The sequence below is a fragment of the Mustela putorius genome, unplaced genomic scaffold (genome assembly GCF_011764305.1).
Source record: "Mustela putorius furo isolate JIRA1106 unplaced genomic scaffold, ASM1176430v1.1 tig00003987_pilon_pilon_pilon, whole genome shotgun sequence".
In the NCBI taxonomy this organism is placed as follows: domain Eukaryota; kingdom Metazoa; phylum Chordata; class Mammalia; order Carnivora; family Mustelidae; genus Mustela; species Mustela putorius.
In genome coordinates, this window is record NW_025422126.1 from 4,564,224 (window position 1) to 4,591,637 (window position 27,414).

General features: G+C 36.9%; 1 protein-coding gene across 3 annotated transcripts in view; it reads right to left on the bottom strand.

Annotated features, from left to right (window-relative positions):
• Nucleotides 1–1,015: 1,015 nt before the first annotated feature.
• The window catches only part of RAB6A (RAB6A, member RAS oncogene family), a 116,920-nt gene continuing 90,521 nt past the window's right edge, over nt 1,016–27,414 (bottom strand). For 2 of the 3 annotated variants that reach the window (XM_013064338.2, XM_013064337.2), the window contains exons 4-8: nt 26,380–26,485; nt 24,452–24,563; nt 18,637–18,730; nt 4,720–4,786; nt 1,016–3,327 (exon numbers count right to left, since the gene is read on the bottom strand). In XM_013064338.2, coding sequence (XP_012919792.1) covers nt 3,263–3,327; nt 4,720–4,786; nt 18,637–18,730; nt 24,452–24,563; nt 26,380–26,485 — 444 coding nt within the window. In that variant the 3' untranslated portion in view covers nt 1,016–3,262. Of the gene's footprint in view, nt 3,328–4,719; nt 4,787–18,636; nt 18,731–24,451; nt 24,564–26,379; nt 26,486–26,551; nt 26,658–27,414 lie in introns of all 3 variants that reach the window. The other variant, XM_004768084.3, reaches the window with a different exon arrangement.

The following is a 27,414-nucleotide window of genomic DNA, read 5'->3' on the forward strand; positions in this document are numbered from 1 at the left end:
GCCAGAGAGAGAGAGAGGGAAGCAGGCTTCCCGCTGAGCAGAGAGCCCGATGCGGGACTCGATCCCAGGACTCCGAGATCATGACCTGAGCCGAAGGCAGCGGCTCAACCCACTGAGCCACCCAGGCGCCCCTAGTTTGTATTTCTTAATCCCATTCAACTATTTTGCCTATCCCCCCTCAAACAAGTTTGCTCTGCATTTCTATCTACTTGTTTTTTTTTATTTGAAGTGTAACTGACATATAGTAATAGTTTCAGAGTATACTTATCATGATGAACACTAAGTAATGATTCAACAATTCCTAAAGGTGGAATTCTTAATCAAAAGGGAGGCTTCAGAAAATTCTCAGCCTATTAGTTTTGAAAGAATAAGAAAACTAATTTCTGGAGAGAACACGAAGGGTGTGGCCAGATTTGATAAGATTAGTATGAGACTGCCATCTCATAGAATCTAAGAAATATTCATCAAGACCTGGGGAAACTGGCTGGCCAGTACCTATTCTGTGGACATCTGTACCAGTAGTCTGGCCTGTGGCCTCCCTTTCTGTAAGGGAAACAGCTATCATTTGTGCCAAGGCAAGAGTTGGCCCTTTTTCTATAAAGGGCCAGACAGTAAATATTTTTGGCTTTTGGGGCAGTAAGTTCTGTCGCAACTACTCAACTCCACCTTTGTACTGAGTTCCAATAAAACTTAATTTAAAACACGTAAAAGGTTGGATTTCGTGGGAGGGCAATAGTTTGCTATCCCTGTCCCTATGCCAAGGTGGGTTAGGAGGAGGCAAAAGCAGAACGTAAACCAGGTTTCTTAATATATTTTATTATTGCCTCCACCAGTGGCCCTGTCTTTCAAGTAGTAGCCACTCTCTCACTCTGAACAGTTGAAACCCCATGGGTTTCTTCTTATTGTTGTTTTTGTTACTTTTCTGGATTTCAAGTTCCCTTTACAGTTCTAAGGAGGAAGTAGGAAACTCATGCTAATTTACTATCTTGGCAGGAATAGAAAACCAAGTCAATAATTGTTTTTGTTTGTGTTTTATTTATATATTTTTGGCAGCAAAATTGTTTATTTAAAAAAAATCTGGACTATGAACACACTTCACTGCTTTAGTTGAAGAACCCCAAGCCAAATAAAAGGACCAATATTAAAAAGCAGCATAACTGGTTACCGTTTTAAAGATACATAAAAAGAGTCATACACTACAGTGTAGGAAGACAATCACTCCCATGTCAGAAATCACAACTTCTTCCAAATAAAGAATATGACCCATCTGCCATATTGAATTGATATTTATTTCAGGACATGCCATGTCAAAATAAAACAAAAGAGTCAACCCTTGCCTTTAACAATAATATTGTATTATATAAAAGCACTTTACAACTCCATCCCATCTTTTAGTATAAGTTACTGGTATGTGGGCTAATGATTATCTGAAAGCATTTCTCTATTCAGACCCATAATCCAAGTGCTCTCTGAATATTACAAGGTGACAATAAGTGGGAACTGGAGAAGGAAGAGGAAAGAGAGGGGAATAAGGTTCTCCCAGTTAAGGGTTTTGTTGCAATGAGGGGATGAAGAAGTATGAATTTTGTTGTCTTTTCATCCTTATACTGTGTTAAGTAATGCTTACAACGTAAATTCAGCAGGATTTTCCTGAGCTGTAACTCAGAAATTTTCTTCCTGCAAACAATGTATTTACAAATGTGTTTATTAACTTACACAGCAATCTCACAATAACTAGTAAAGATTAAAATGGTGCACTCCTAGTATATTTCTTTACAGTGTTTTAAGGGAAATATATATTGCCATGGTAATGAAGCTCTAAACAGACTGGACGAAACATCTAAAAATTGAAAGTAGTTTTTAAAAAAAAAAGGCAAAGAAATAAATATCACCAAAGAAAAAAGATTAACTGTAGCTTAAATATAAAACTAAATCACTGGTTAATTAACCAAACTATACAGACCTAATAAAAAGCAAAACCAGCCTGAAAGACCCAACATTAAAAAAAAAAAAAAAAAAGTTAAAAAATAAGGCATAAATCTGCATAATATTGAGTTTTATTTCCATTCTCTCCTTTCCCTCTTCTATGTATGCTTATCCAGATCTGCCTCTAGGGGCTTATAAGAAAACTGTTTCTATTTTCAATCTGACCTCAAATGTCCTGAGCAAAGTATAGTATTTATTATTTTGTTGGTAAACTTTAGATATCATTGTTTTTACTGGTTATTATAGTTCTGATCAAGGTGCCAAGTTTAAATTCTTCCACTGGTGGTTCTTAAAGGAATTTGATTCCTATAGCGCCTTGACTGCATAGCATTTTTTGAAAACAAACAAACAAACAAAAACACCCCAGAGAAATCTATTGCTTACAAAAGTTTTCTTTTCTTCTCCCCCCCTTTTTTTAAACAAAGAGAATAACTTTATCTCGACAATTTTTAAAATCCTGGGAGAAATAGTTCACTGGAAGAATTCAGTATTAAAAACATGTTCTGAAGTAGTGTTACCCTTCTCTCCCAGAGACTAACATGTGAAAGGGTCATCTGTTTTGGTTTGAAACACATTTTATTTTCACTTGACTTGTTAAGTACTCAGTGTGTTCATTAGGACTCATTTTGAAGATGCAACAGAACCCGTCTTATCCAAGCACTGCCTACTCATGATAGCTGAGTTTTGACCTCAAATAAAGTCTAAGTAATTTATATCACTGCTCAATAATATTTTTGGAAATCTTGGTCCAAGGCTAGAACAAGTGGTATTGCTAAATTTGAAGGATCCAATGGGTTTGGTCTGATTGCTGCTTTGTCATACCTCATTTGTTTTGATAGAGAATAAGAACAGGGAATACAGTAAGGGAGAGGTGAGAAAAGCAGAAAGAGATCAAGTTGGTAGGCAAGTGCTGCTATGAACAACTGCTCCTTAACCAAACCACATACTGTTGAAATTTCCATCATTTTGAAGTACATTATCATTAACATTGAAAAGGAAAAAAAAAGTTGAGAAAATGTATCTAATTTTTAAAGTTATCACTGGAATATGTTGTAATCATTTGGCTTTTTGTAAAATATAAATAATGAAGACACTGAACTTTTTTGTGCTTGTGAAGCTAATAGATCATCTCCACGAGACAGGCAGCAATGATGAATTGCAATACGTTATTACTGAAGGGAAAAGGTTCAAGCCAATATTCACACTGCAGTCAATGAAAGAGTAAGGGGGCCAAAGCAGTGAGCTTCTGGAGAAAAGTTAAAGATGCCACGGGGGATTAGCAGGAGCAGCCTCCTTCACTGACTGGTTGCTCCTGAGGCTTTTCCAGTTTTATGTCGATCACTGAAACAAAAGTTAAGGAACTATAAATGGGAAAGTACAATTCTAACCAGGCTGAACACTGACAACTCTTGCAAGCCCCTTCCATTCCTATTGGCTATAGAGTAGATACAGCCATTATTTCCTATATAGCTAGATCACTGTATGCTCAAATGAAATAAACTTGCCTCTATCTACTAGATGCAACAGGGTCAGAATAAGGTTAAGCCCTATTCATGGGAATCTGTTCTAAGGAACTTACAGGAGCAAGAAACCATGTAAAAGATGATGCTCCTCATGGGATTATCTATAATGAAATCTGAAAACAGTCTACCAAAGAATTCTAGCAAAGGAAGAGAATTTAATAAATGATGGGACTTCAACTCTGTAGAACATATTATCCTATTAAAAGTAATAAAGGCAGGGCGCCTGGGTGGCTCAGTGGGTTAAGCCTCTGCTTTCAGCTTGGGGCATAGTCCCAGGGTCCTGGGATTGAGCCCCGCATCGGGCTCTCTGCTCAGCCGGGAGCCTGCTTCCCCCTCTCTCTACTTGTGATCTCTGTCAAATAAACAAATAAGATCTTTAAAAAAAAAAAAAAAGCAATAAAGGCTTAGAAAACAGAAACATTTAGCAGTGGGGAAAGCTGAACACAAAGTGCTATGACTTCTATGGCTTAATAAAAATGTGTATGGAGGGACACCTGGGTGGCTCAGTTGGTTAAGCTGCTGCCTTCGGCTCAGGTCATAATCCCAGGGTCCTGGGATCGAGTCCCACATTGGGCTCCTTGCTCAGTGGGAAGCCTGCTTCTCTCTCTGCTTGTGCCTCTGTCTGCTTGTGCTCTCTCTCTCTCTCTGAAGAATAAATAAATAAATAAAATCTTTTAAAAAATGCATATAGAAAAACACTAAAGGTAAATATAAAACAATTAAAATATTAAAATTAAAAATCCTTTAAAATAACTATTTTAGATGTACTTCACTATGTCCTGGTCTTTCTGAAAACAGAGGCCACAATAAAACTCCAGACTGAATTATTTCCTGCCTATGCCAAGCAGAAAGCTTGAATGTTAGAAAAAGCAAGGGAGGAAAATAAAATATATACTGTAGCAAAAAAGCCCAGAGCCAGCAGGGCTCAAAATTAAAGGCAGAGGGCTAGGATTCTAAGTTTCCTGTTCATTAAAAATCAAGCACGTAAACAAACACACACCTTCTATTGATTAACTGTAGTGAACAGCAGGCTGCAAAGGGTACACCTGAATCAACAGATCATTTTGCCACAGAAAACCTTGGAGTTTCTATGCTCCTAAGCCATTAATTCCCAGCTGTAAAAGGCAATAGCATAATATTCCTTAGCTAACCAAGTGGAGCTCTAAAGACTAGTTAACAATAAAATTATCTGATGAAACAAAAAGGATACTGTCTTCTCTGCTTCTATCCTGTGTGCTTTCCATTCCAGGCAAAGCTGCTGCAACACGTCGGAAGAGCTGTGGAAAAAAGAAATGTGGTAACTGGAAGGGAAAATTTAGCAAATGTTATCAAGTGAAAGTGGATGACCATTGGGATGGTTAAGTTAAAAGAGCTTCTGGGTTATTTCTCACTTAGACCTTAGCATAATGAAAGCATGTAAAAATGTGTATTTATTTTGTAAGTAAGTACTATAGGTTGTATGCCATATACAGAGAGGTATAAAGAAATGATCCTTACTTTCCAACTGGTGAGATCAGACATGAACAAACCGCTAAGAAATTAACAGCAAAAATGTCATTTGAGTCATAAAAACATACTCTTAACAACTCAAAGTAAAGACAGAAGATTGCTCATTTAGGAAAACTGTAAGTGGCATTCCTATCTTTTATAAATAGTTTCTAAAGTCAGTGAGTATAGAGTAAAAAAGTCAGTCTAGTCAAAATTACCATGAATAGGGAAAGCATTATGTTGGAGACCAACACACCATCTCTCAAATCCAACACAGATGGCCTTTCCTCCATCAACAGAAAAAGTACCAGTGGAAGTGACTGGCTTGTGTCTGAGGTATGATTTATGAAAAATATCTTCAAAAGGAGAATTACACTCAAGCCTGACAAGACGGTCATAGCATGTGGCAACAGAAACCGAAGGAACAAGACTCAAACCCCCTATTATGTGTCCAACACTAGGTGTATACTCACTGGGTAAATGGCAGGTGAAACTGGCTGATTATTTCAATCATTTCTCTTTTTGGCATGCAGTATAAAATTCTTGAAAGTTAAATGCATGTGTGATGTAACTCCCTTGTACTAAATACCTGCTTGTTTGAGTCATTGTCTCAGGTTCTCTAGGGACAGAGAATTGAATAAAATGTAGCTTTATAATTCAAGGGAGCTCACAGTCTGGTAAGGGAGACAGATGCAAACAATTTGTTATGTTACAGTGTGGTAAGTGCCATAAACCAAAGAAATACAAAATTATATAAGAACACAGATATAAGAAGGCCCTTCTTAGGACACTGGAAAATATTCTTTAGGTGGTGACATTTCAGTTGGGATTTAAAGGCAGTTTAAAAATTTCACTTGGTGGGCACCTACGTGGGTCAGCTGTTAAGCGTAGGCCTTTGACTCAGGTTTTGATCCCAGGGTCCTGGGACTGAGCCCCACATCGGGCTCCCTGCTCAATGGAGTGCCTGCTTCTCCCTCTCCTTACTTGTGCGCTCTCTCTCTCTCTCTGTCAAATAAATAAGTAAAATCTCTAAAAACAAAATTTCACGTGGCTAAAAAATATACTATGCAAAAAGTTCTTGGAACTTGAATGCTTCATATATGTTGCTGAGTTAAAAATGAGAAGGAACAGAAACAACAGAGGATCAGAGATGAAAGACTAGAACTCTACATAATCTGTTCAGGGAAAGGAATATAGAACAGGAGCAAATGTTTATCTGTAGGAATTGCCTGGTGGGGCAGGATTAGGGAAGATTTGAGAAAAAGTGTTACTGTTTTGGTTCTATAAGGTTTAGTGGCATTTTAGAGGTGTGTCAAAGTTAGTCACTAACCTCAATATTCTTTTCCCTGTCCTTGAAACTACTAAAATCAGAAATGTGTTGACTATACATTATGGTTAGATGGCTAAGTGTTAAAATTACTGGGGCCAAGGGGCGCCTGGGTGGCTCAGTGGGTTAAAGCCTCTGCCTTTGGCTCGGATCATGATCTCAGGGTCCTGGGATCGAGCCCCGCATCAGGCTCTCTGCTCGGCAGAGAGTCTGCTTCCCTTCTTCTCTCTCTGCCTGCCTCTCTGCCTACTTGTGATCTCTGCCTGTCAAATAAATAAATAAAATCTTTAAAAAAAAAATTAAAAAAAAATTACTGAGGCCAAGACTAAGTATCATTATTATAGAGTCAATTTCTGGGATGCACAGTGCCCTTGTATCCCATCCCAAATGTATGCCACATTTGTCACTGCTAGACAATCAAATGCCCAAAGCATGGTCAGAGAAAAGCACAAGGTATATTCAAGAATGTTTAGGTAGTCCAGACTGGCTAGAGCACAGAATATGTAATAGGATTATAAAGAACAGGACATCCTAAAATGAGCCAAGTAAAAACTTTACAAAAAGCAAAGTTCTATCCTTACAGAAATGTATGTAAGACAGGAAGGAAAAGACTCTAGGGGATTAAGATGTTTTAAATAATCATTAGAGGAAAATCCATTTATTAAAAGCCAATGATACGCTAAGAGAGGCTTCTGCTTCATTAAGAATCACATATGACTAAGACAGGGCCTCCCTTGATCATCCTATCTATATGTAATCTTATTCTTTTCTTCAACAAATATACGTCCTTGTGACAGCACTGATTTTACATTTCAATAATTTCTATGGATCTTACGGTCTCTGCAGTATTGGCTGGGCATTTATCATGTATTACCTACCCTTTGCTAAGTAATTTTCATGAGAATGTCACTTTTCTCAACTATATCATAAGCTTTTTAGAAATTAAGAATCAGGGGTGCCTGGGTGGCTCAGTGGGGCCTCTGCCTTCGGCTCAGGTCATGATCCCAGGGTCCTGAGATTGAGCCCCACTCATCGGGTTCTCTGCTCAGTGGGGAGCCTGCTTCCCTTCCCCTCTCTCTCTGTCTCTCTCTGCCTACTTGTGATCTCTGTCAAATAAATAAAATCCTAAAAAAAAAAAAAGAGAAATTAAGAATCATATTTTACATAACTTTTAAATTCTCCAAAGGAACTATAATGGTCTATAGACTGTAGTTAATTGACACATGTGAATTAAGGTACATGATAAAAGTATAAGATGAAGACCTATGATGAGCCAAGAACTACGGCAGACATAGGATATAATGGTATAGAAAAGTCATTATTCCTACCAATGCTTTAAGTACATTTGCTTCTCAGCAGGTGTAACACAATTTACCCACACATGCATGTGTGCACAACCCAACTGTATATAAGCTTTCATTGATCTGTTAGTACTGATCATCAGCTATCACTAATCTTCTTTCAAACAAATCTTTTTCTTCTGATAAGCACTGATAATTTTAGATTAAAGATCAAGAAGTGTTTCTCTTCTTTTCCCATTTGCCAGTACTGTAAAATTAGAGAATATGATAAGAAAGGTGACACCCACATAGTTAATACTTCACTAAATGAATGTGTTAATTCTCAGATGAAAAGTCAAGGGAAGTCTTAACTAATTACCTTTTCATTACCATTTCCTTCAGCAATTTAAACACTATACCACTTTCACAAAAGAAAGCAGTATTACTGCATTTTTAAAAGCAGAAAAATAAGGATTAAAATATTTACCATAGACTATTTTCTTTTGCACTTGATCTTAGCCAAAAGGCCGAGAAGCAACAGGCTATTTTTTAAAAAAAGATTTATTTTAGGGGCACCTGGGTGGCTCAGTGGTTTGGGCTGCTGCCTTCGGCTCGGGTCATGATCTCAGGGTCCTGGGATCGAGCCCTGCATCGGGCTCTCTGCTCCTCAGGAAGCCTGCTTCCCTCTCTCTCTCTCTGCCTGCCTCTCTGCCTACTTGTGATCTCTGTCTGTCAAATAAATAAATAAAATCTTTAAAAAAAAAAAAAAGATTTATTTTAGAGAAAGAGAGAATGTGGGAGAGGTAGAAAAAGAAGGAGAGACTCCTCAAGCAGAATCCCTGGTAAGTACAGAGCCCAACATGGGGTTTGACCAAGGGTTAGATACTTAACCAAATGAGCCACCAAGGTGCCTGCATAAGCTATTTTTCTATGAAATATTGAATGTAATGAAAAATGAAAAACATTACTTAAATATCCTATATAACATAAATGATCATGCTAGGTATTATTATTTATTATAGTTCTAGCCCTCATAGTATTTTTTTTTTAAGATTTTATTTATTTCTTTGACAGACAGAGACCACAAGTAGGCAGAGAGGCAGGAAGAGAGAGAGAGGAGGAAGCAGGCTCCCTGCCGAGCAGAAAGCCCAATATGGGGCTAGATTCCAGGACTCTGGGATCATGACCTGAGCCGAAGGCAGAGGCTTTAATCCACTGAGCCACCCAGGTGCCCCCTCATAGTATTTTTATTTAAAAAAAAAAAAAAAACTGTAACAATATTTTTAAAGACATAAACAGGGTTTTAGAGTTAAGTGCTTATACAAGGTTAAAGAGCAGAGGGGTGAAGCACAGAACATTTTTAAATAAGAAAAATTAGCAGTATTGGTCAGGAATAAATTTGTTTTATTTTAAGCAAAAATTTTAGGCATTAAGGCCCAATCACCTGAACCACAGTCAGACATTAATGATGCATCATTAATGAAATTTCTCCTAGAATTGTTTAAAAAGTACACAGAATAATAGAGGAAATCCATTTTCAGCTTTTATTATGTGTATTATACTCCAGTGTACATGGTAGTAGGAAGAAGGAATCCAATTAGCAAATTAGCAGAAAGCTAGAAAACATCTCTATATGTGGAAAATACAACTAGATGGTACCTTTAATACAAATAAACACATCTATACAAAAAGACTACCATGTAATTTCCAGTGAAAGCACATGATGATTTTCTCAAATAAAATGAGTACAATGCACAATCATCAGAAGTAATTGTGCTTTGCAAACATAAGGCTGAACAAACACACACAATGCTTACTTTAACAGGCATGTAAGACTGTGATTCCCAATGTTTTTCAAGACAGTGACTGGACTATAAAATATTTCTGGTAAATTTCTAAATACCAGCACCATTTCTGAATTGTGACTGACCTACAACAAATATCTCAGAAGGGGTCTGTGATTATTTCTTCACAGTAATTTCTGTTAATATGTATGACTTACTGACTATATAATTTAAGTAAAAAATCTACTTATTTTGATGACAAATAACATACAGAAAAACCTAACTATGTACATGCTAAATAGCCTCAGTTGTTACATTTATCAGATATTTTAAGTTTTACCTCCCATAAGTTTAATTTTTTTTTTTAAAGATTTTATTTATTTTATTTGACAGACAGAGACCACAAGTAGGCAGAGAGGCAGGCAGAGAGAGAGAGAGAGAGAGGAGGAAGCAGGCTCTCTGCTGAGCAGAGAGCCCGATGCGGGACTCGATCCCAGGACCCTGAGATCATGACCTGAGCTGAAGGCAGCGGCTTAACCCATTGAGCCACCCAGGCACCCCATAAGTTTAATTTTTTTAAAGATATATTTATTTATCTGAAAGTGAGAAAGAGAGAAAGAGAGCTCATGCACACAGAGGGGTGGGGCAGAAGGAGAGGGAGAGAGATCTCCAGTACTCCCCAGTGAGCAAGGAGCCAGGCATAGGGCTCAATCCCACAACCCTGAGATCACGACCTAAGCCAAAATTAAGAGTCAGTTTCTTAACCAACTGAGCCATGCAGGCACCCCTACCCCCCATAAGTTTAATATCACCTCCAGTTTGGGTAATTGCAGACTAACTTGTATAGGACTAACACTCTTGAAGATGGCAATTATTAACTCTGGAAAACTAAAAAAAACAATTTTTCAAAGGCAACAAAAAGCAGATACAAATTAGGGAGAATTTAACCCTGGGAAGAAGGGAACCCACATTCATTGGGTGAGAGCTATGTTTATACAGGTGTTCCCAAGAGCCATTCTTAGCCTGTGCAATATGAGGTGGCCAGAAGTCATGTAGAAAACTAGAGTGTTTAAGTTTTGCAGTGTCAGTGGACTGCTAGTGTGGCTGAATTGAGGAAGGAAGTAACTAAGGAGGAAGCCAAGAGGAGGAACCCTAAAATTGTACACATAAATTTCCTGCAAATCTCAGGTGACTCTTGAATGGTACATATGTAGGAGAGACTGCAAGAAGCCCATCTGAAAGCAATAGTTAGAAGGCTGGAAGAAATGAGCAGAGGGTGCCTTGGTGGCTCAGTCGGTTAAGCCACTGCCTTCGGCTCAGGTCATGATCTCAGGGTCCTGGAATCAAGGCTCTCAGGGTCCTGGGATCGAGGCCCACATCGGGCTCTCTGCTCAGCAGGGAGCCTGCTTCCCTCTCTCTCTCTCTGCCTGCCTCTCTGTCTACTTGTGATCTCTCTCTGTCAAATAAATAAATAAAATCTTAAAAAAAAAAAGAAATGAGCAGAGACTGTAGTTACTGTCTGCTCCAGGGATACATTTTAAAACACTTTAGAGTCTGAATCCCACCAAGTCAGAAAAGGTTGATAAATATCTCAGGCTTCCTACAAATCCACCCAAACAAAACATAACATCAAGACTCCACAAATTCAAGGTGAACAGCCAGCAATGTAGCAACCTGCCATAATAAAACTCAGCATTTTGCAGAGAACAATAAAAGAAACCAGAGATTCTATGTATTGTAGACAATGCTGAGCACACAACCAAAAATGACTAGACACACAAAGAAACAGGAAAATTTACCTGGTGGCAAGAGAAAAACAGCCAACAGAAACAGACTCAGAGATGACTCAGATGTTGAATTAGTAGACAACAATTACAAAGCAACTATTATCAATATGTTCAAGAACTTGAAGGTAACAATGCCACAATGATGAGATGAGGTACTCCAACACAGAAATAGAAACTTAAAGAAATAAAGGAAAAATCTAGGATTGAGTACAGTATCTGAAATGATAAATTCACTGGATGGACTTACTAGCAGTTTGGATATGGGAGAAAAGGGCTACTGAACCTGAAGACACATCAGTAATATTATCCAATCTTAAAAAGAGTACAAAAAGGGTAAAAAATAATAGGCAAAGCTTCGGGGACTAGTAGGACAATATCAAGTCATTTAAAGATGTGCCATTGGAATTCCAGAAGAAGAGGGAAAAAGAAAATGAGAAAGGAAAAATACTTTAAGATAACACATTACAGGGGCACCTGGGTGGCTCAGTGGCTAAAATCCTCTGCCTTCGGCTCAGGTCATGATCCCAGGCCCCGCATCAGGCTCTCTGCTCAATGGGGAGCCTGCTTCCCCACCCCCACCCCCTGCCTACCTCTCTGCCTACCTGTTATCTCTGTCTGTCAAATACATAAATAAAATCTTAAAAATAAAATAAAGAAAACATATTACATACAGAGAACATACAAATTAGAGCTCAGTTCTCACTAGAAACAATGGAAGCCAGAAGACAATGAAGTGTTATCTTTACAGTATTGGAAGAAAAATATCTGTCAGCCCCAAATTCAGTAACAAAAACATTCTTCAAAAATTATTCTTCAGGGGCACCTGGGTGGCTCAGTGGGTTAAGCCTCTGCCTTCGGCTCAGTTTGTGATCCGAGTCCTGGGATCAAGCCCTGCGTCGGGATCTCTGCTCAGCAGGAAGCCCGCTTCCCTTCTTTTCTCTCTGCCTGTCTCTCTACCTACTTGTGATCTCTGTCAAATAAATAAATAAAATCTTTAAAAATAAATAAATAAATAATTTTTCAAATGGTCTTTTGGGCTACATGAAAGCTGGGCAAATTCATCACTAGGAGATGCCAATAAGAAACAATAAAGTTATTTAGGCTAAAGGGAAATAAATCAGATGAAATGCCTATTTGTGGGCGCCTGAGTGGCTCAGTGGGTTAAGCCGCTGCCTTCAGCTCAGGTCACGATCTCAGGGTCCTGGGATCGAGTCCCACATCGGGCTCTCTGCTCAGCAGGGAGCCTGCTTCCTCCTCTTTCTCTGCCTGCCTCTCTGCCTGCTTGTGATCTCTCTCTGTCAAATAAATAAATAAAATCTTAAAAAAAAAAAAAAAAAGAAATGCCTATCTGTAAGAAGAAATGAAGAGCACTGGAAATGGTAAATATATGGGTAAACAGAAAAAGCTGTCCTTTCCCTTCTCTTAATTGCTGTTTAAAGCAAAAATTAAACTATCTATTAGAGGATCCACAATGTATGTAAATATAAAGTATGTGACAACAATAACACAAAGCAAAAGTGCACAGGTACAAGGGATGAAATAATATATTAACTCTAGTTTAATCTGTGGAGCAACCACTAAAAAGCTATGAGGTTTAGCTAAAAAGAGGAGTTAAAATAAAATATAAAAATATTTGATTAAACTGGGGCGCCTGGGTGGCTCAGTGGGTTAAGCTACTGCCTTCGGCCCAGGTCATGGTCTCAGGGTCCTGGGATCAAGCCCTGCATTGGGCTCTCTGCTCAGCAAGGATCCTGCTTCACTTTCTCTCTCTCTGCCTACTTGTAATCTCTGTCTGTCAAATAAAATCTTTTAAAAAAATTTTTGATTAAATTTTTATAAATGACAGACAAGCAGATACCAAAAAGCAAATGACAGATATGAATCCAACTGAATTAATAATTACATTAAATCTAAAAAAACCCAAATGCTCCAAATAGAAAGCAAAGATTTTTATTTATTTTTTACTTATTTATTTTTTTTAGCAGAGATTTAGACTGGATTTTAAAAAACAGTGAGATCCAACTAAATGCCAATCCCACAGTGACCTTCTTTACAAGGAAAAAAATATACCATGCAAACAATAACCAATAAGAGAACTGGTATGGGTATATTAAGATCAGAAAAAGACTTAGAGACAAGGAGTATTATTAGAAAAAAAAAAGAACTTTTCTTAACACTAAAAACAAAACAGAACAAAACACACAAAAACACAATGCATTATGAAAACAATAATAATCCTAATTACATATGCACTCAATAACAGAATTTCCAAATAGGAAGTAAAGCTGACAGAACTAAATGGCAAAACAGGCAAATACAAATGTTGTTGTAAATTTTAATACCTCCCTTCTCAGTAACTGACAGAACTATAGACAAAAAATTAGTAAGACTATGTAAGTTATGAACAATGCTATTAACTGTCTTGATATAACTGATACTTATAAAATATTATACCTGACAACTATAAAAGAACATTATTTTCCAGTTATGTCTTATATGTCTTACTCACTAAGACAGACCATATGCTAGGCCATAACACAAATCTCAATAAATTATGAATGACTAAAATGTTACATGGTATAGTCTATGACCACAACAGAATTAAATCAGAAGATGTAACAGTAGGAGATCTAGAAATGACCCAATTATTTGGAAATTATTTCTCTGTATCTTCACTGATGTAGTCCTTACATCTACATAAACACTTATCAAAATTCATCTAAATGTAAACTTAAGATGTGTACATTTCACTGTACGTAAATGTTTACCCCAATAGTTCAATGAAACTCAAGTGGCAGGAGTATCCACATCTAAATTGCAGTGAAAATACAGAAGTATAATACCTCATGTAACCTAGATTCTCTAAGCTTGTTCCATGTCTTGGAAATTTTTTTTTTTAATTTTTAAAGATTTTATTTATTATTTGTCAGAGAGAGAGAGAGAGAGCACTCACAAGCAGGCAGAGGCAGAGAGAGAAGCAGGCTCCCCACCAAGCAAGGAGCCTGATGAGGGACTCAATCCCAGGACTCTGGGATCACAACCTGAGCTGAAGGCAGCGGCTTAACCCACTGAGCCACCCAGGCGTCACATGTCTTGGAAAATTCTTAAGACTGAGTCAACCTCATTAAACAGATTTTTTTCTTACAGCATAACATGGCAGTTCTAAGTATCTGCTCAAAAAATACAGCATATTATTCTTCCATTCAATAAACATTAATGAGTTCAGTATGATAGGAGGCAAAAGTGACAAAAAAACTTTTATATTAAAAGAAAGAAGGCGGGTGCCTGGGTGGCTCAGTGGGTTAAGCCGCTGCCTTTGGCTCAGGTCATGATCCCAGGGTCCTGGGATCGAGTCCTGCATCAGGCTCTCTGCTCAGCAGGGAGCCTGCTTCCTCCTCTCTATCTCTGCCTGCCTCTCTGCCTACTTGTGATCTCTGTCTGTCAAATAAATAAATAAAATCTTTAAAAAAATAAAAAAAATAAAAATAAAAAAGAAAGAAGTGGTGCTACTTCAATAATTAGGAAAGGCATTTGATCTACACTTGATTATGTCTGAACCAAGTTTTTAATTATAAGTAACAGAGAAGAAACAGTATTTTGGAAGAGGGACAGTAACACAATGGAAATATGGGAACACAGTAAACCTGGGGGACTTTAAGAAGTGTAGTACACTGTGTAGTATACAGTGGCTTAAGATCAAGATTTTGAGCAGCAGGGCATAGCATACTAAGGACTTGGTTTAAAATTCAGCATACAATTCACAAGTAACCTAGGGCGCCTAGGTGGCTCAGTTGGTTAAGCGACTGCCTTCAGCTCAGGTCATGATCCCGGGGTCCTGGGATCGAGTCCCACATCGGCCTCCCTGCTTCTTGGAGAGTCTGTTTTTCCCTCTGACTTTCTCCCCTCTCATGCTTTCTCTCACTGTCTCTCTCTCTCAAATAAATAAATAAAATCTTAAAAACAAAAACAAAAACAAAAACAAAATCATTAAGCAATTCTCTAATCCTAGGAGATCTTCCTGGGGACATCTGCCATTCTAAAAACTTCTGTCCTTTCTTACCTTTGTTTGGATATCAGGTACTCTATTTTCTACCAGATATAGGATGAGGAAAAACAGATTCCTCATCTCAACAGTAAGTAAGATGTATGAGTTTCAAAAATGACTGTCTTAGGAAAAACTTCTGTCACCAATTTCCCCCCTACTGCCAAAGTTTCCAATGGTATGATAAACATTAGATTTGCAAAATAAGCACTGAACTGTCAGTGTACGCTGTCCAGAGTTAGGAACTGAACAGTGGTTATTTTGTAGATTTGATTTGGATTTCATTTAGGAAAATTTGAGTTTTTCCATATACCTAATATATCAAGTGGTATCAAAGGGAATGGTTTTGTTTGTTGTTTCTTTCCCTTAATGCTGGGGTGATTTATAGTGCAACTAAAAGAAAAAAAAATTTCTTCCATTTCTAGTCACTTAAATAATTTTTTAAATGATACCCTACTTGCTTAGTTTTTAAGCTCCTTTATAAAAACAAATTCAAAACAAATTGTTTTAATTAAAAAAAAAACAACGCAAATTCAAGGAATAGCCAACCCATAATAAGTAATGTGTTGTATTTCTTAGCTAATATTTAAAATCAGTCAGTAATTTTCCCACATGACAGAAATATATTCCATAAGATTAATCACTGACAAAGGGGAAGATTTTAACCTATTATTTGTTTTTTTTTTTTAAGATTTTATTTATTTATTTGACAGAGAGAGATCACAAGTAGACAGAGAGGCAGGCAGAGAGAGAGAGAGGGAAGCAGGCTCCCTGCTGAGCAGAGAGCCCGATGCGGGACTCGATCCCAGGACTCCGAGATCATGACCTGAGCCGAAGGCAGTGGCTTAACCCACTAAGCCACCCAGGTGCCCTTAACCTATTATTTAAATGTACTTATTAACATAAGATTTAAATTCTTTTCTTGGTTTCATTCTCTCAATTGATAGGGGGAAGAGGCTGTGTGTCCAGAATTTTTGTCTTTTTTTTGGGGGGGGGGGGTAAGGTTTTATTTACTTATTTGAGAGAGAAAGAGAGCATAAGCAAGGGGAGGGGCAGAGAGAGAGGGAGAAGCAGACTCTGCTGAGCAGGGAGCCTGATGTGAGACTCAAACCCAGGACCTTGGCTTCATAACTTGAGCTGAAGGGAGATGCTTAACCAACTGAAGCATCTAGGTGCCCTCAGGATTTCTGTCTTAACAAAATTACGTAAGAAGACAAAGCAAATATCAATATTGATATAAAATTCTAATATAATATCGTACTCCCTATAAAGTAGAAAGTAATGGTTTTTGTGAGTTAAGAAAGAAGCTACAAAAAAAAAAAAAGGCAGCTCTACTCCAAAAATTGAAAACAATAATTTTGATCACATTAATATTTAAAAGATAATAAAATCAAGTCCCAACAGAATCAGGAACTTCACCAAAATCACATGTTCAGAATATCATCTAAATAAAGAAAAATAATAAAATAGCAAATAGGTTTTGAATTCAGGGTAGGGCTAATTTATAAAAGAATTCCCTCTTCATTATTACTGGCTTGCTGTTATCTATTTGTATGGATCAGGGCTTTTAGAAAAAATTATGTGCCCACTGCTAAAAAAGTTTTAAAATCAGATTGTGGTAATGGTTGCACAATGCTTTACATCTACTAAAAAAATCTCCTGAGTTGTATATTTAAAACAAGTGAATTTTGTGGTATGGATATTATGCTTCAATAAAGCTGTTAAAAAAATTGTATGTGTTTATAAAATATAGCAAATGAATGCCAAATCTCATTTTCTCAATATCTCAAGAGTTATCTTAACTTAGAAGCAATTAAGTATCATGAAGATACTAGCTATCACTAGTGACCACTGTATGCTGATGATCTGAGACTTCTGAACCTGTGAGATTAGTCAGAGTCAGATGTAGGGGGCCATAGTTTAGACATTAATCCAGACTGAAAAACGTCTCAGAAGGCCATACTTTAACTTATAATATGCAACTAGCTCATTCATATCCAAGTCAAAATGTCATTATTAGATGAAAGCTAGATGAAGTCACCCACTGCTTTGTCCTTGAACGGGGATAATAATAATCGTGCTAACACTTCTGTTACTCAAGTTTTTTAACTATCTGTGGTTCCTATGAGTTCATGAGTTCATTTACTTATCATTTTCTAAATTCCACAGACATTGTAGGTCCTGGAAATATATAATTTTGATGGGAGAAATATTTCCAACATAATGTGGTAAGTTCCAGGACAATGGTTTCACAAGGGTCAGGGGTCCGAGAAAACACAGAAAAGTACCATTTATTATTGGTAAATAAAATAGCCTACAGGTATGGTATGGTAGAGAATGTCAACAAAAATTTCTTTGAAGAACTGACATCTAAACTGAAACTTGAAAGGATGAGTAGATATCATTCAGGAAAGGAGAAAGTGAGTATTCTAAGCAAAGAGAACAACAGCATGAAACAAAGATTTAGAGGCATGAAACCATATACTACAGGGAGGGAATCAGTGACAGTACGAAGTTACTTATATTATTTCAAGGCAACGAGATATGGGAAAGAAAGTGAAAACAATATAATGAATTTTTTATAAAGCTCAACTTATTGGGGTTAAACGATTTTATTTTAACCTTCTATTGATCACTTAGAAATGAAAAAACTACTTATTGGTTTGAAAATCCTATAAATCTGTGACCACTACTCTTTTGTGTTTTTTTTTTTTTTAATTTATTTGACAGAGAGGTCACAAGTAGGCAGAGAGGCAGGCAGAGAGAGACAGGAGGAGGAGGCAGGCTTCTTGCTGAGCAGAGAGCCCGATGTGGAACTCGATCCCAGGACCCTGAGATCATGACCTGAGCCGAAGGTAGAGGCTTTAACCACTGAGCCACCCAGGCACCCCACCACTACTCTATATTGTAGAAAACGGTTTGATAATGTGAGGTGTGCCCCCCCCCTATTTTCCAGCTCCCCCAAAACATTCCTTTATGAACACTGTTAGAACAATAGCAGGTTACTAAGGATGAAGTAACCAGAATATACTTTCACAACTACAACCAAAATATCACTCCTGACAGCAAATACTTGCTTTCTTTTATCATTAAACCCTTAAAAATAGAAAAAAATTTTTTTTTAAAATTTACCTTAAAACAATCCAGTAGGGATGCAGTGAGGGTAGGGTAAGTTTACAACCTTGCAATCATAATGAAATAGTTGTCCCGTGCACAATCTTAAGTTTATCAACCCTTTTCTCCTTTTCCAAAATCTATGCCACATTTGTATTTTTTCACTGGGTAATATGTTGCTAGTTCACGAGACCTGCTGTTCCCAACTAGAAGAAAATCTTATAGCAGGGATACTCACACAATTATTTCATAATAGTTTTTCAATTTGATAACCTCAACCCAATACTCCAAGATCACTTACTTACCTGTTTAACATTGTAACCTGCTTTTGCACTTGTTTCAATAAACATAACATTCAGCTCTTTGGCTTTCCTTTCTCCTTCCTCAATTGATACTTGCCTGTAAAAAAAATTTTAAAGATAAATTCTTCTTTTTGCAAAACTGATATTATAAAGATGATAAACAAGATTCTGAAAAGAACTTTCCTTGACGGGGTGCTAGTTATCAGGTGAGACTAGTTTGAAGATTCATTAAGCTGCAGTACACTTAAAATTTGTGCACTTCAGTGTATATGTTATATGTAACTAAACAATTTTTTTTTTAAGATTATTTATTTATTTATTTATTTGACAGAGAGAGATCACAAGTAGGCAGAGAGGCAGGCAGAGAGAGAGAGGAGGAAGCAGGCTCCCTGCCGAGCAGAGAGCCTGATGCGGGACTCGATCCCAGGACCCTGAGATCATGACCTGAGCCGAAGGCAGCAGCTTAACCCACTGAGCCACCCAGGTGCCCCTGTAACTAAACAATTTTTTAAAAAAGAATTTTTTTAGTGATTTGCTTTTACTTGGCAGGGCTCATCCTATAATTTTTTTTTTTTTTTAAGATTTTATTTATTTATTTGAGAGAGGGAGAGACAGCATGAGAAGGGATAAGCAGACTCCCCAAGGAACTGGGAGCCTGATGTGGGACTCGATCCCAGAACTCCAGGATCATGACCTGAGCTCAAGGCACTGGCTTAACCAACTGAGCCACCCAGGCATCCCAATTTTTTTATTTTTAAAAACAATATATGGCTATTTTCTGTTCATATTAGATCATAATAATTTAGCCTTATGATTAAAAACTTCAGGTAAAATAATTTTTCATGACCAATTTGTCAATCTGCTACTATAATTTACGTAACCATTCCCAAACTGTTAAAAATGTTCTTTTTTTCCCAAATTTTATACTACTGTGAAAATGCTACTATAAACATCTTGACGTAATATTTTGTGCACTGTGGGTCATTTCTTCAGGATGGATTTTGTGGATTTCTCTAAGTGGAACAAGTGAGTCAAAAGACATGTATGTTGGAGCGCCTGGGTGGCTCAGTGGGTTAAGACACTGCCTGCGGCTCAGGTCATGATCTCAGGGTCCTGGGATCGAGCCCCACATCAGGCTCTCTGCAGAGCAGGGAGCCTGTTTCCCCCTCTCTCTCTGTCTGCCTCTCTGCCTGCTGGTGATCTCTCTGTCAAATAAATAAAATCTTAAAAAAAAAATAAAAAAGACATGTATGTTAAAGTCTCTTGATACATTTTATAGGGCTTTTGGTAATGCATGATAATTATCAGTGTCTCTCAAACTGTAATACACTCTTCAAGTGAAACATTATGTCATTTTTCTTGGTATTCCTAGTGCCTAGCCAGCACACAGGTGTTTAATAAATATGCAAATATTCTAATTAAATGGATCTAAAATACCAGCTGACAAACCCTGCTTCCTACAATACAGAGAACCAAAGCAATACAGGAGAATTTCCACAAGCTCTCACCACATCTATCCACCGATCTACATGTGTGTATCCTTATATTCTACCTCTAGTCCTGCTACTATGGAGGAAACTGTCCTTACTCCCCAGACTTATACCTCTGTACTAGATTCACTATCTTCTTATTTATATAAGATACTACTTTAGAAATTCTCCACTCTCTGGAAAAGTCAGGAAAGAAGAAAATGAATATTGTAAGCAAAGAGAACATCACAAATATTCTCTTATACAATCCAAGTGTTAATGTTTTGCTACATCTGCTTGTTTTATCCTCAATTCTCTATGTATTTACACGTGTATATACATTTTAAAAAACACACATTTGAAAATAAGTTGGCAATCTGCAGATCTTTAGCCCTAAATATATCAACAAAATTAATTAATTGGTTAATTAATTGTTTATCTATTTACTTGACAGAGAGAGACCACGAGAGAGGGAACACAAGCAGGGGGAGTGGGAGAGGGAAAAGCAAGCTTCCTGCAGAGCAGGGAGCCAGACACTGGGCTCGATCCCAGGAACCTGCCCTAAAATTTACTCCTTGGACCTTGTCTCTATTTACAATCTCTCCTTTGGTGATCTCATACAGTCTTGTGGCTTTAAATACCATCTACATGCTGATTAGTTCCAAACTTACATATCTAGCCTGGACGGCTACTCTGAACTCCAGACTCCAATATCCAATTGCCTACCTGACATCTAATTAGATATTAGGATATCTAATATCAAGTCTGAATGAATGAATGAATGAATGAATTTATGGGGTGGGGGAAGGGAGGGAGGGAGGGGGTAGCGAGAGACTCTTAAGCAGGCTCCATGCCCAGCTGAGGGCCCAAAACCAGGCTCCATCTCACAACCCTAAGATTATGACCTGAACCTAAATCAGGAGTGAGACGATTAACCAACTGAGCCACCCAGGCATCCCCTAGCAATTCTAAATTTAAAATGACCAAAACTTGCTTGGGCAGCTGCCTTTGGCTCAGGTCATGATCCTGAAGTCCCAGGATCCAGTCCCACATTCGGCTCCCTGCTCAGCAGGGAATCTGCGTCTCCCTCTGCCCCTCCCCCGCCATCCTCTAACATGCTCTCTCTCTCATTCTTTCAAATAAATAAATAAAATCTTTTGAAAAGGTAATAATAAAAGAAAAGATAATGACCAAAACTGAAGTCATGATATACCATCCCAAACCATCTCTTTATGTAGTCTCTCCCTATCTCAGTTAATAACAATAACTCAGGCTAAGAATCTAAGTGTCATTTTGACTTCAACTTCTCCCTCACTGCATATTCTGTCCATCATTATGTATTATATCCATTCCATGAGTGTATCTTGACAATTTCATCTTCAAAATATATCTGAATTTGACCACTAATCACCATACAAGCTGCCACTATCCTGGTCCAAGTCATCATCATTTCTTGCTTGGATTACAGTCTGGATTACCCTCCTTATTTCTACTCTTACGTATTTTCTTTCTTTCTTTCTTTTTTTTAAGATTTTATTTATTTGTTTGTTTGTTTATTTATTTGACAGAGATCACAAGTAGGCAGAGAGAGGAGGAAGCAGACTCCCTGCCGAGCAGAGAGCCTGATGCGGGGCTCGATTCCAGGACCCTGAGATCATGACCTGAGCCGAAGTCAGAGGCTTTAACCCACTGAGCCACCCAGGCACCCCCTCTTATGTATTTTCAACAAGCAAACACTGATCTGTGAAAAGTTACTCTTCTACTCAAATCCTCTGATCTCATTCAGAGACTCTGCCCCACTTTATCTGGCCTTTATAAAGATCTTTAAAAAAAAAAAAAAAAAAAAAAAAAAAAAAAAACAACTCATCACCTCCTACACTTTCCATCCTTCTCTTACCACCTATATAGGGCTCCAAGCTGTTCATCAAAAAAATGAAGTATATTCCCAACTCAGGGATTTTCTGGGCCATGAGCTTAGAACCTTTTCCTCCTCTAGATAACTGCATAGTGACTCCCTTCCTTTGTTAGTACTCAAAAGACATCAGTCATCTTCTCAATGAAGTTTTCTATTGCTCTCCCATCTAATATTTCAAACTCACACTTGGCATTTCAAATATCTTTTTTCTGCTTTATTTTTTACTCTTAACAGGTATCATTATAGAAAATACTATGTATTTTTTAAATTATTATTTTTTTTTAATTTATTTATTGTCTGGTTCATTCTCTGAAATAAAAGTTCCTTAGAGACTTGTCTTTTTTTGTTCACCATTCTATCCTAAAGCAGCATCCTCGGAAACACAAATGATACTCAATAAATACTTCTGAATGATTATTTTAAGTGAATGATTATCCTACACATAGATGATTCCAGACAGAAATTCTTCCTAGTTTTAGAATTAGTAGTCACCTTGATAAAATGGTTAAAGGTTAGCTACAGCAATGGTCCCAACTATGGTTTGATTTTGTCAGAATCACCTAGGAAGACTCATTAAATATAGATTCAAGGGTCCCACACTGAACTAACTAAATTACAGCATCTAAAGATAGGATTTAAAACCCTAAAATGTTTAAAGTTGACCATGGTCATTCACAGCCAGAATCTTAAAAGAGGGTCTAAGAAGCCATATTTACCAACTGATTCTCAGGTTTAGAACATTTGGGAATCACTGGCTACAAAGGACAGAAAATACTACACAATTGGGTGCTTATACTGAAACGCTGAAACAGATATACTCTGGTATTTCCTCCAAGTTTTTACCAAAATAATATAATTCTCAATGTGATAAAGACATTTAACTTTGGATCATTTTTATTAAAACATTCTCTCCTGATTACAAAGTAATTTTTTCAGAAGACCAATCATTAACAGTAAAGTCCTCCATAATCCCAATCCCTTCCCAAAGATGTAGAGTGAGTTAAGTTCCATGTATGCTTATGCAGATTTGTTCTAAGCAAAAGAATATATAAACATATCTACCATCTTATTTTTTTTAACAAAAAGGATATCATGCTACATATGATAGCATGTGTGACTGAGCCACTCAGGTGCCCCGAGGCAATGAATATTTTAAATTCTGATACTGTTGAACTGTTTCATCCCTGAATTATATTAGTTACAGGTTGTCTAGGTGGCTCAGTCAGGTAAGCATCTGCCCTTGGCTGAGGTCATGATCCTCGGGTCTTGGGATGGAGCCCCATGTCAGGCTCCCTGCTCAGTGTGGAGTCTGCTTCTCCTTCTCCTTCTGCTCTCCATCTAATGCATCCTTCTAGATAACGCTGGCTATTGTAACAGGAAACAGTTCACATATACAATTTCCCTACTTAAAAATGAAAGTACCAGGGACTCTCTACCAGAAGAATATATACCTACATGATCTACAAATTCTCACAGTGGAGATAAATAAAATAGTGAAAACTTAAAATGCCAACTGATGTCCAAATAATTATTTTCATAAAGGAAAGATGCTCACATTCTGAGTTTACTTTTAAATCAAGAAAGATTTTTCTGTCATTCTACTGCCAATTCCAAATGAGGTACCATGGGAAAAAAATGGGCTTAACATTTCCACAAGCCTTTGAACATACTGGATTTTCTTTGCAACATTTTAATTAATAGTACAAGTTCAATACCCGAATTTCAATATCTAACTCATGAATAAAGAAACAGCAAACAGTAAAAGCTTCTACTATTAAGTAAAATGGTCAAGACTATTTAAACCAGAAAAAATATCCAGTAGATTACTTAGGATGCTGAAGGCAGATATTCAAGCCATGGGTTCCACAGTGAATGTTAATTTTGCATCCTGTGACTTGAATATGGCTTTGCTCATTTGACTAAGGTATCACAATCACGCTATTCAGTTCAACTACACAGTCTGGTTCAACCATACAATTTTAAAAAAGGAAAACCACACCACTGAATTATAATGAATATTTATAAGACTACCAATAGAGTGTGCATTTAGTCATTATGAATAATTTTTAAAGATAGGATTTGCTCTTAAAACATTTTGTTCTTTAACAGAGCACTGCTCATGTTTATGAGGCCTAAAAAATGCAAAACAGTTATCAGCTTCATGTGTAAATAATCTTTTTTCCCCCCATGTATAAACAATTTTGCACAAAAGCTATTTACACATGGGCTTCCACAAAACAAAAAAACTCATTTTCCTTTGAGGACTGAGTTTAATGTTTACATTTATATTTCAGGTTCTCACACTGAAGAAAAGTAGGGTATAAACTTAAGAATTAAACAGGCTTCCTTTCAAAACAATTCTTCAGTAATAAAAATAACAAGCTGATTAATGAAGAAATCAAACATCTGATACACACACAAAATCACTCTATACCTCTTGTCAGCAAGATCTGTTTTATTTCCTACTAGCATGATGATAACATCACTTCCTCGTTCTGTTCTGACATCATCAATCCATTTTGTAGTTTGCTGGAATGAGTTAACATCTGGTATAGGAGGGTGGACAAAGTAGATTAGTGTTACTGCAAAGCCTCCCCAAGTGATAAACCAAAACCCAAACCAAACAAACAAACAAAAAAACCCCAAAAGTTGGGGAGGGGGTGGCACATTAGGACCCACTTTTAATGTGCCAGCAATATAACTCCATTTTATCTGAGTACAACTGTCAGTGATATAAATAAATAAAGACTAAAGTCTTCAAGGTTCCTTTTATAGTAGTTTGAAACTTTTAAACATGATCAATGAGTTTAACGTACCAGATGTAAGTGGGGGTAGGGGGAAATTTTTAAAATGTTAAGGACAGCTATGGCAGATAATATGGTGTCACATTGCCACAATGTTTTTTTGATTACTTACACATACCCAGCATGACAAAGAAAGCATCTCCAAAAGTAGGTCAGCCAATAAATCCCAACACATCCAGAAAATTTATAAAGCCTTTAAACAGCTTTCAACACCACTCTGTTTGCATTGCTTATTCAGTTTGTGATCACTTTAACTTTAAGTTCATTAGTTTAATGCACCAGAATCACTTGTAACCAAATCCATTTTTCCTAGCACTAGATTCTAAGTAGAATACTTCAGTATTTTTTACAGCAGCTTCAGAGAACAGTTCACTAATATTTTAACCACATGTGCATAATTTTTAAAGAAAAACACATAAGGTCTCATTTGCTTTGGTTAAAGTAAGCACAAACATTTTAAAGCTGCAAAACTTGTCAATGCACAATAATGAACATACACATTTTTAAACAAGTAGCAACCCAAAGTAAAGCTTCAAGAAAAGAAAGATTGCATATAGCCCCTAATCCACCTCCAAAAAAGGTCTCTGAATGCAAACTTAAAATTCTGCCATTGCAATTAAGTAGATAGCACTTCTGGTTGAGCAGATATGAAAAAATGTACAGTAAGAATATCACTAGCTCAAATCAATAGTTTATGTAAGATTCTTTTAAAAATAAGTTTAAGATGTAACATTATTCTGGTTTTCCTACAAATTATGGACCACTATGTGGAATGATGGCTTAATATTGCCTAATATCTATAATAAACCAATTTACAAAGACAATTTTAATCAGAGAGCATTTCACTGTCAGTCACCATATTCTGTGGAAAATTTATAGGCACTTAAAATGCCAAAGGCATTACTCAGTCTTCAGGAAAAAGAAAAAGGATCATTACTTGTTTTAATCTCCTATTTAAAATTTCTTGTTGGAGAGAAATTATAGTGCAATTTGTTAGCAATGAAGTCAGTCACAGAATCCAGATATGATTCAAATAAAAATGATTACTAGAAAACTGCACATTATTACGTTTTCTCTGCCTTCCTCTATAGAGAGGATGGCTGGAAGCAGAAAGCAGAGAAAAGTTGGCTAGCAGAAGCTTTTAATAGCCTCAATAGAAAGCTTTGGAGGATCTGAAAAATTTTGGCAAGAGGCTTAAATGCAAATTATTTTATTTTAGAGAAACCCGAGATAAAGTTAAATGAAAAAGGTGACATTCTTCCAACCATAATTATGGTGTGACTTAGGGATAACAGGATACTAAGAGAGCCTGGGAGAAGATTCATAATCAGATCTAAAGGAAAATTCCCAGGCCAAAAAAATCTGGCACAGCGGAAATAAAGAAAGTTGATACAAACATCAAAGCAAGTATTCCTGACCTAGCTGGTATATGATAAGGTTTACTATGACAAAACTCATTTTTACATGCTAGTATAGAAAACAAGCACAAGACAAGAACATGCATGCAGCTAGGCTAAAGGTTGAAAGATTAGAAATGCATTAATTCCCCCCCACTCACTTGTGATATCATAAACAACAACTGCCACAGTGGAGTCACGAATGTAGCTAGGAATCAAGCTCCTGAACCGCTCTTGACCTGCTGTGTCCCATAATTGCAATCGTACCTAACAACAAAATCAGTCAAACAAGCAAGAAAAATAAGAAAGGTCAACCCGTTGCAAAATACCTACTTGTGATATCGTAAACTACTACGGCTGCAGCAGAATCACGGATGTAACTGGGAATGAGGCTACGGAAACGTTCCTGACCCGCAGTATCCCACAGCTGCAGCCTGATCTGTGGGATGGGAAAAAATAAAAAAAAAAAAAAAAAAACCAAACTCATACTAAAAAGAAAAAAGAAATAATGTTTTTAAAAGGGGGAAGGTGGGAAGAAGGTAAAAAGCAGACTCATGCAAAAGCTGCAGGGACATGAGGAATGAAAATAACACAAAATTCCTTTTTCAAAAGGGAGTAGTATTAAAAATTTGCTTGCTCTGAAGGTACGTGACTTAAATATGGCAATGTGAAAGATTTCACAGAATCAGAAATACAGCTTTTTAAAAACTCCCTATAATGTCTATTTGAATCTTATGCCTTCCAGATAGCAAAAAATAGACTGTTGATGTTCAAATAGTGAGCATAAAATGGAAAAACGAAGGTAAATGCCAATGAGCAGCCCTGGCTATCAGAGTAAAGGAATGAATGCCTCTCTGAAGCTAGAATGTGTCTCTTTTCTATTGGATCCAGAACACTTTGAAATTGGGTCTCTGACTACTGTGCTAATGTTTCTTCCCAGAACATTGTATATAACCTAAGAAAACAGAGAAGTATTTTTTTGCAACTCTAAAACGTTTCTTTGCATTCTTACTTTATCATATCTACATTTGAGGAAGAAAAGCCTGAAAACAAGTATTCAGTTATTTTACCATTATAAACAATTTCTAAGCTTTGAAAATTTAAGAAATTACATGCTGTATATTAAACCACAAAAGAGAATATCCAAAAGAAAAACTTTCACACACTAACAGGAAACAGCATTAGAAATACAATAA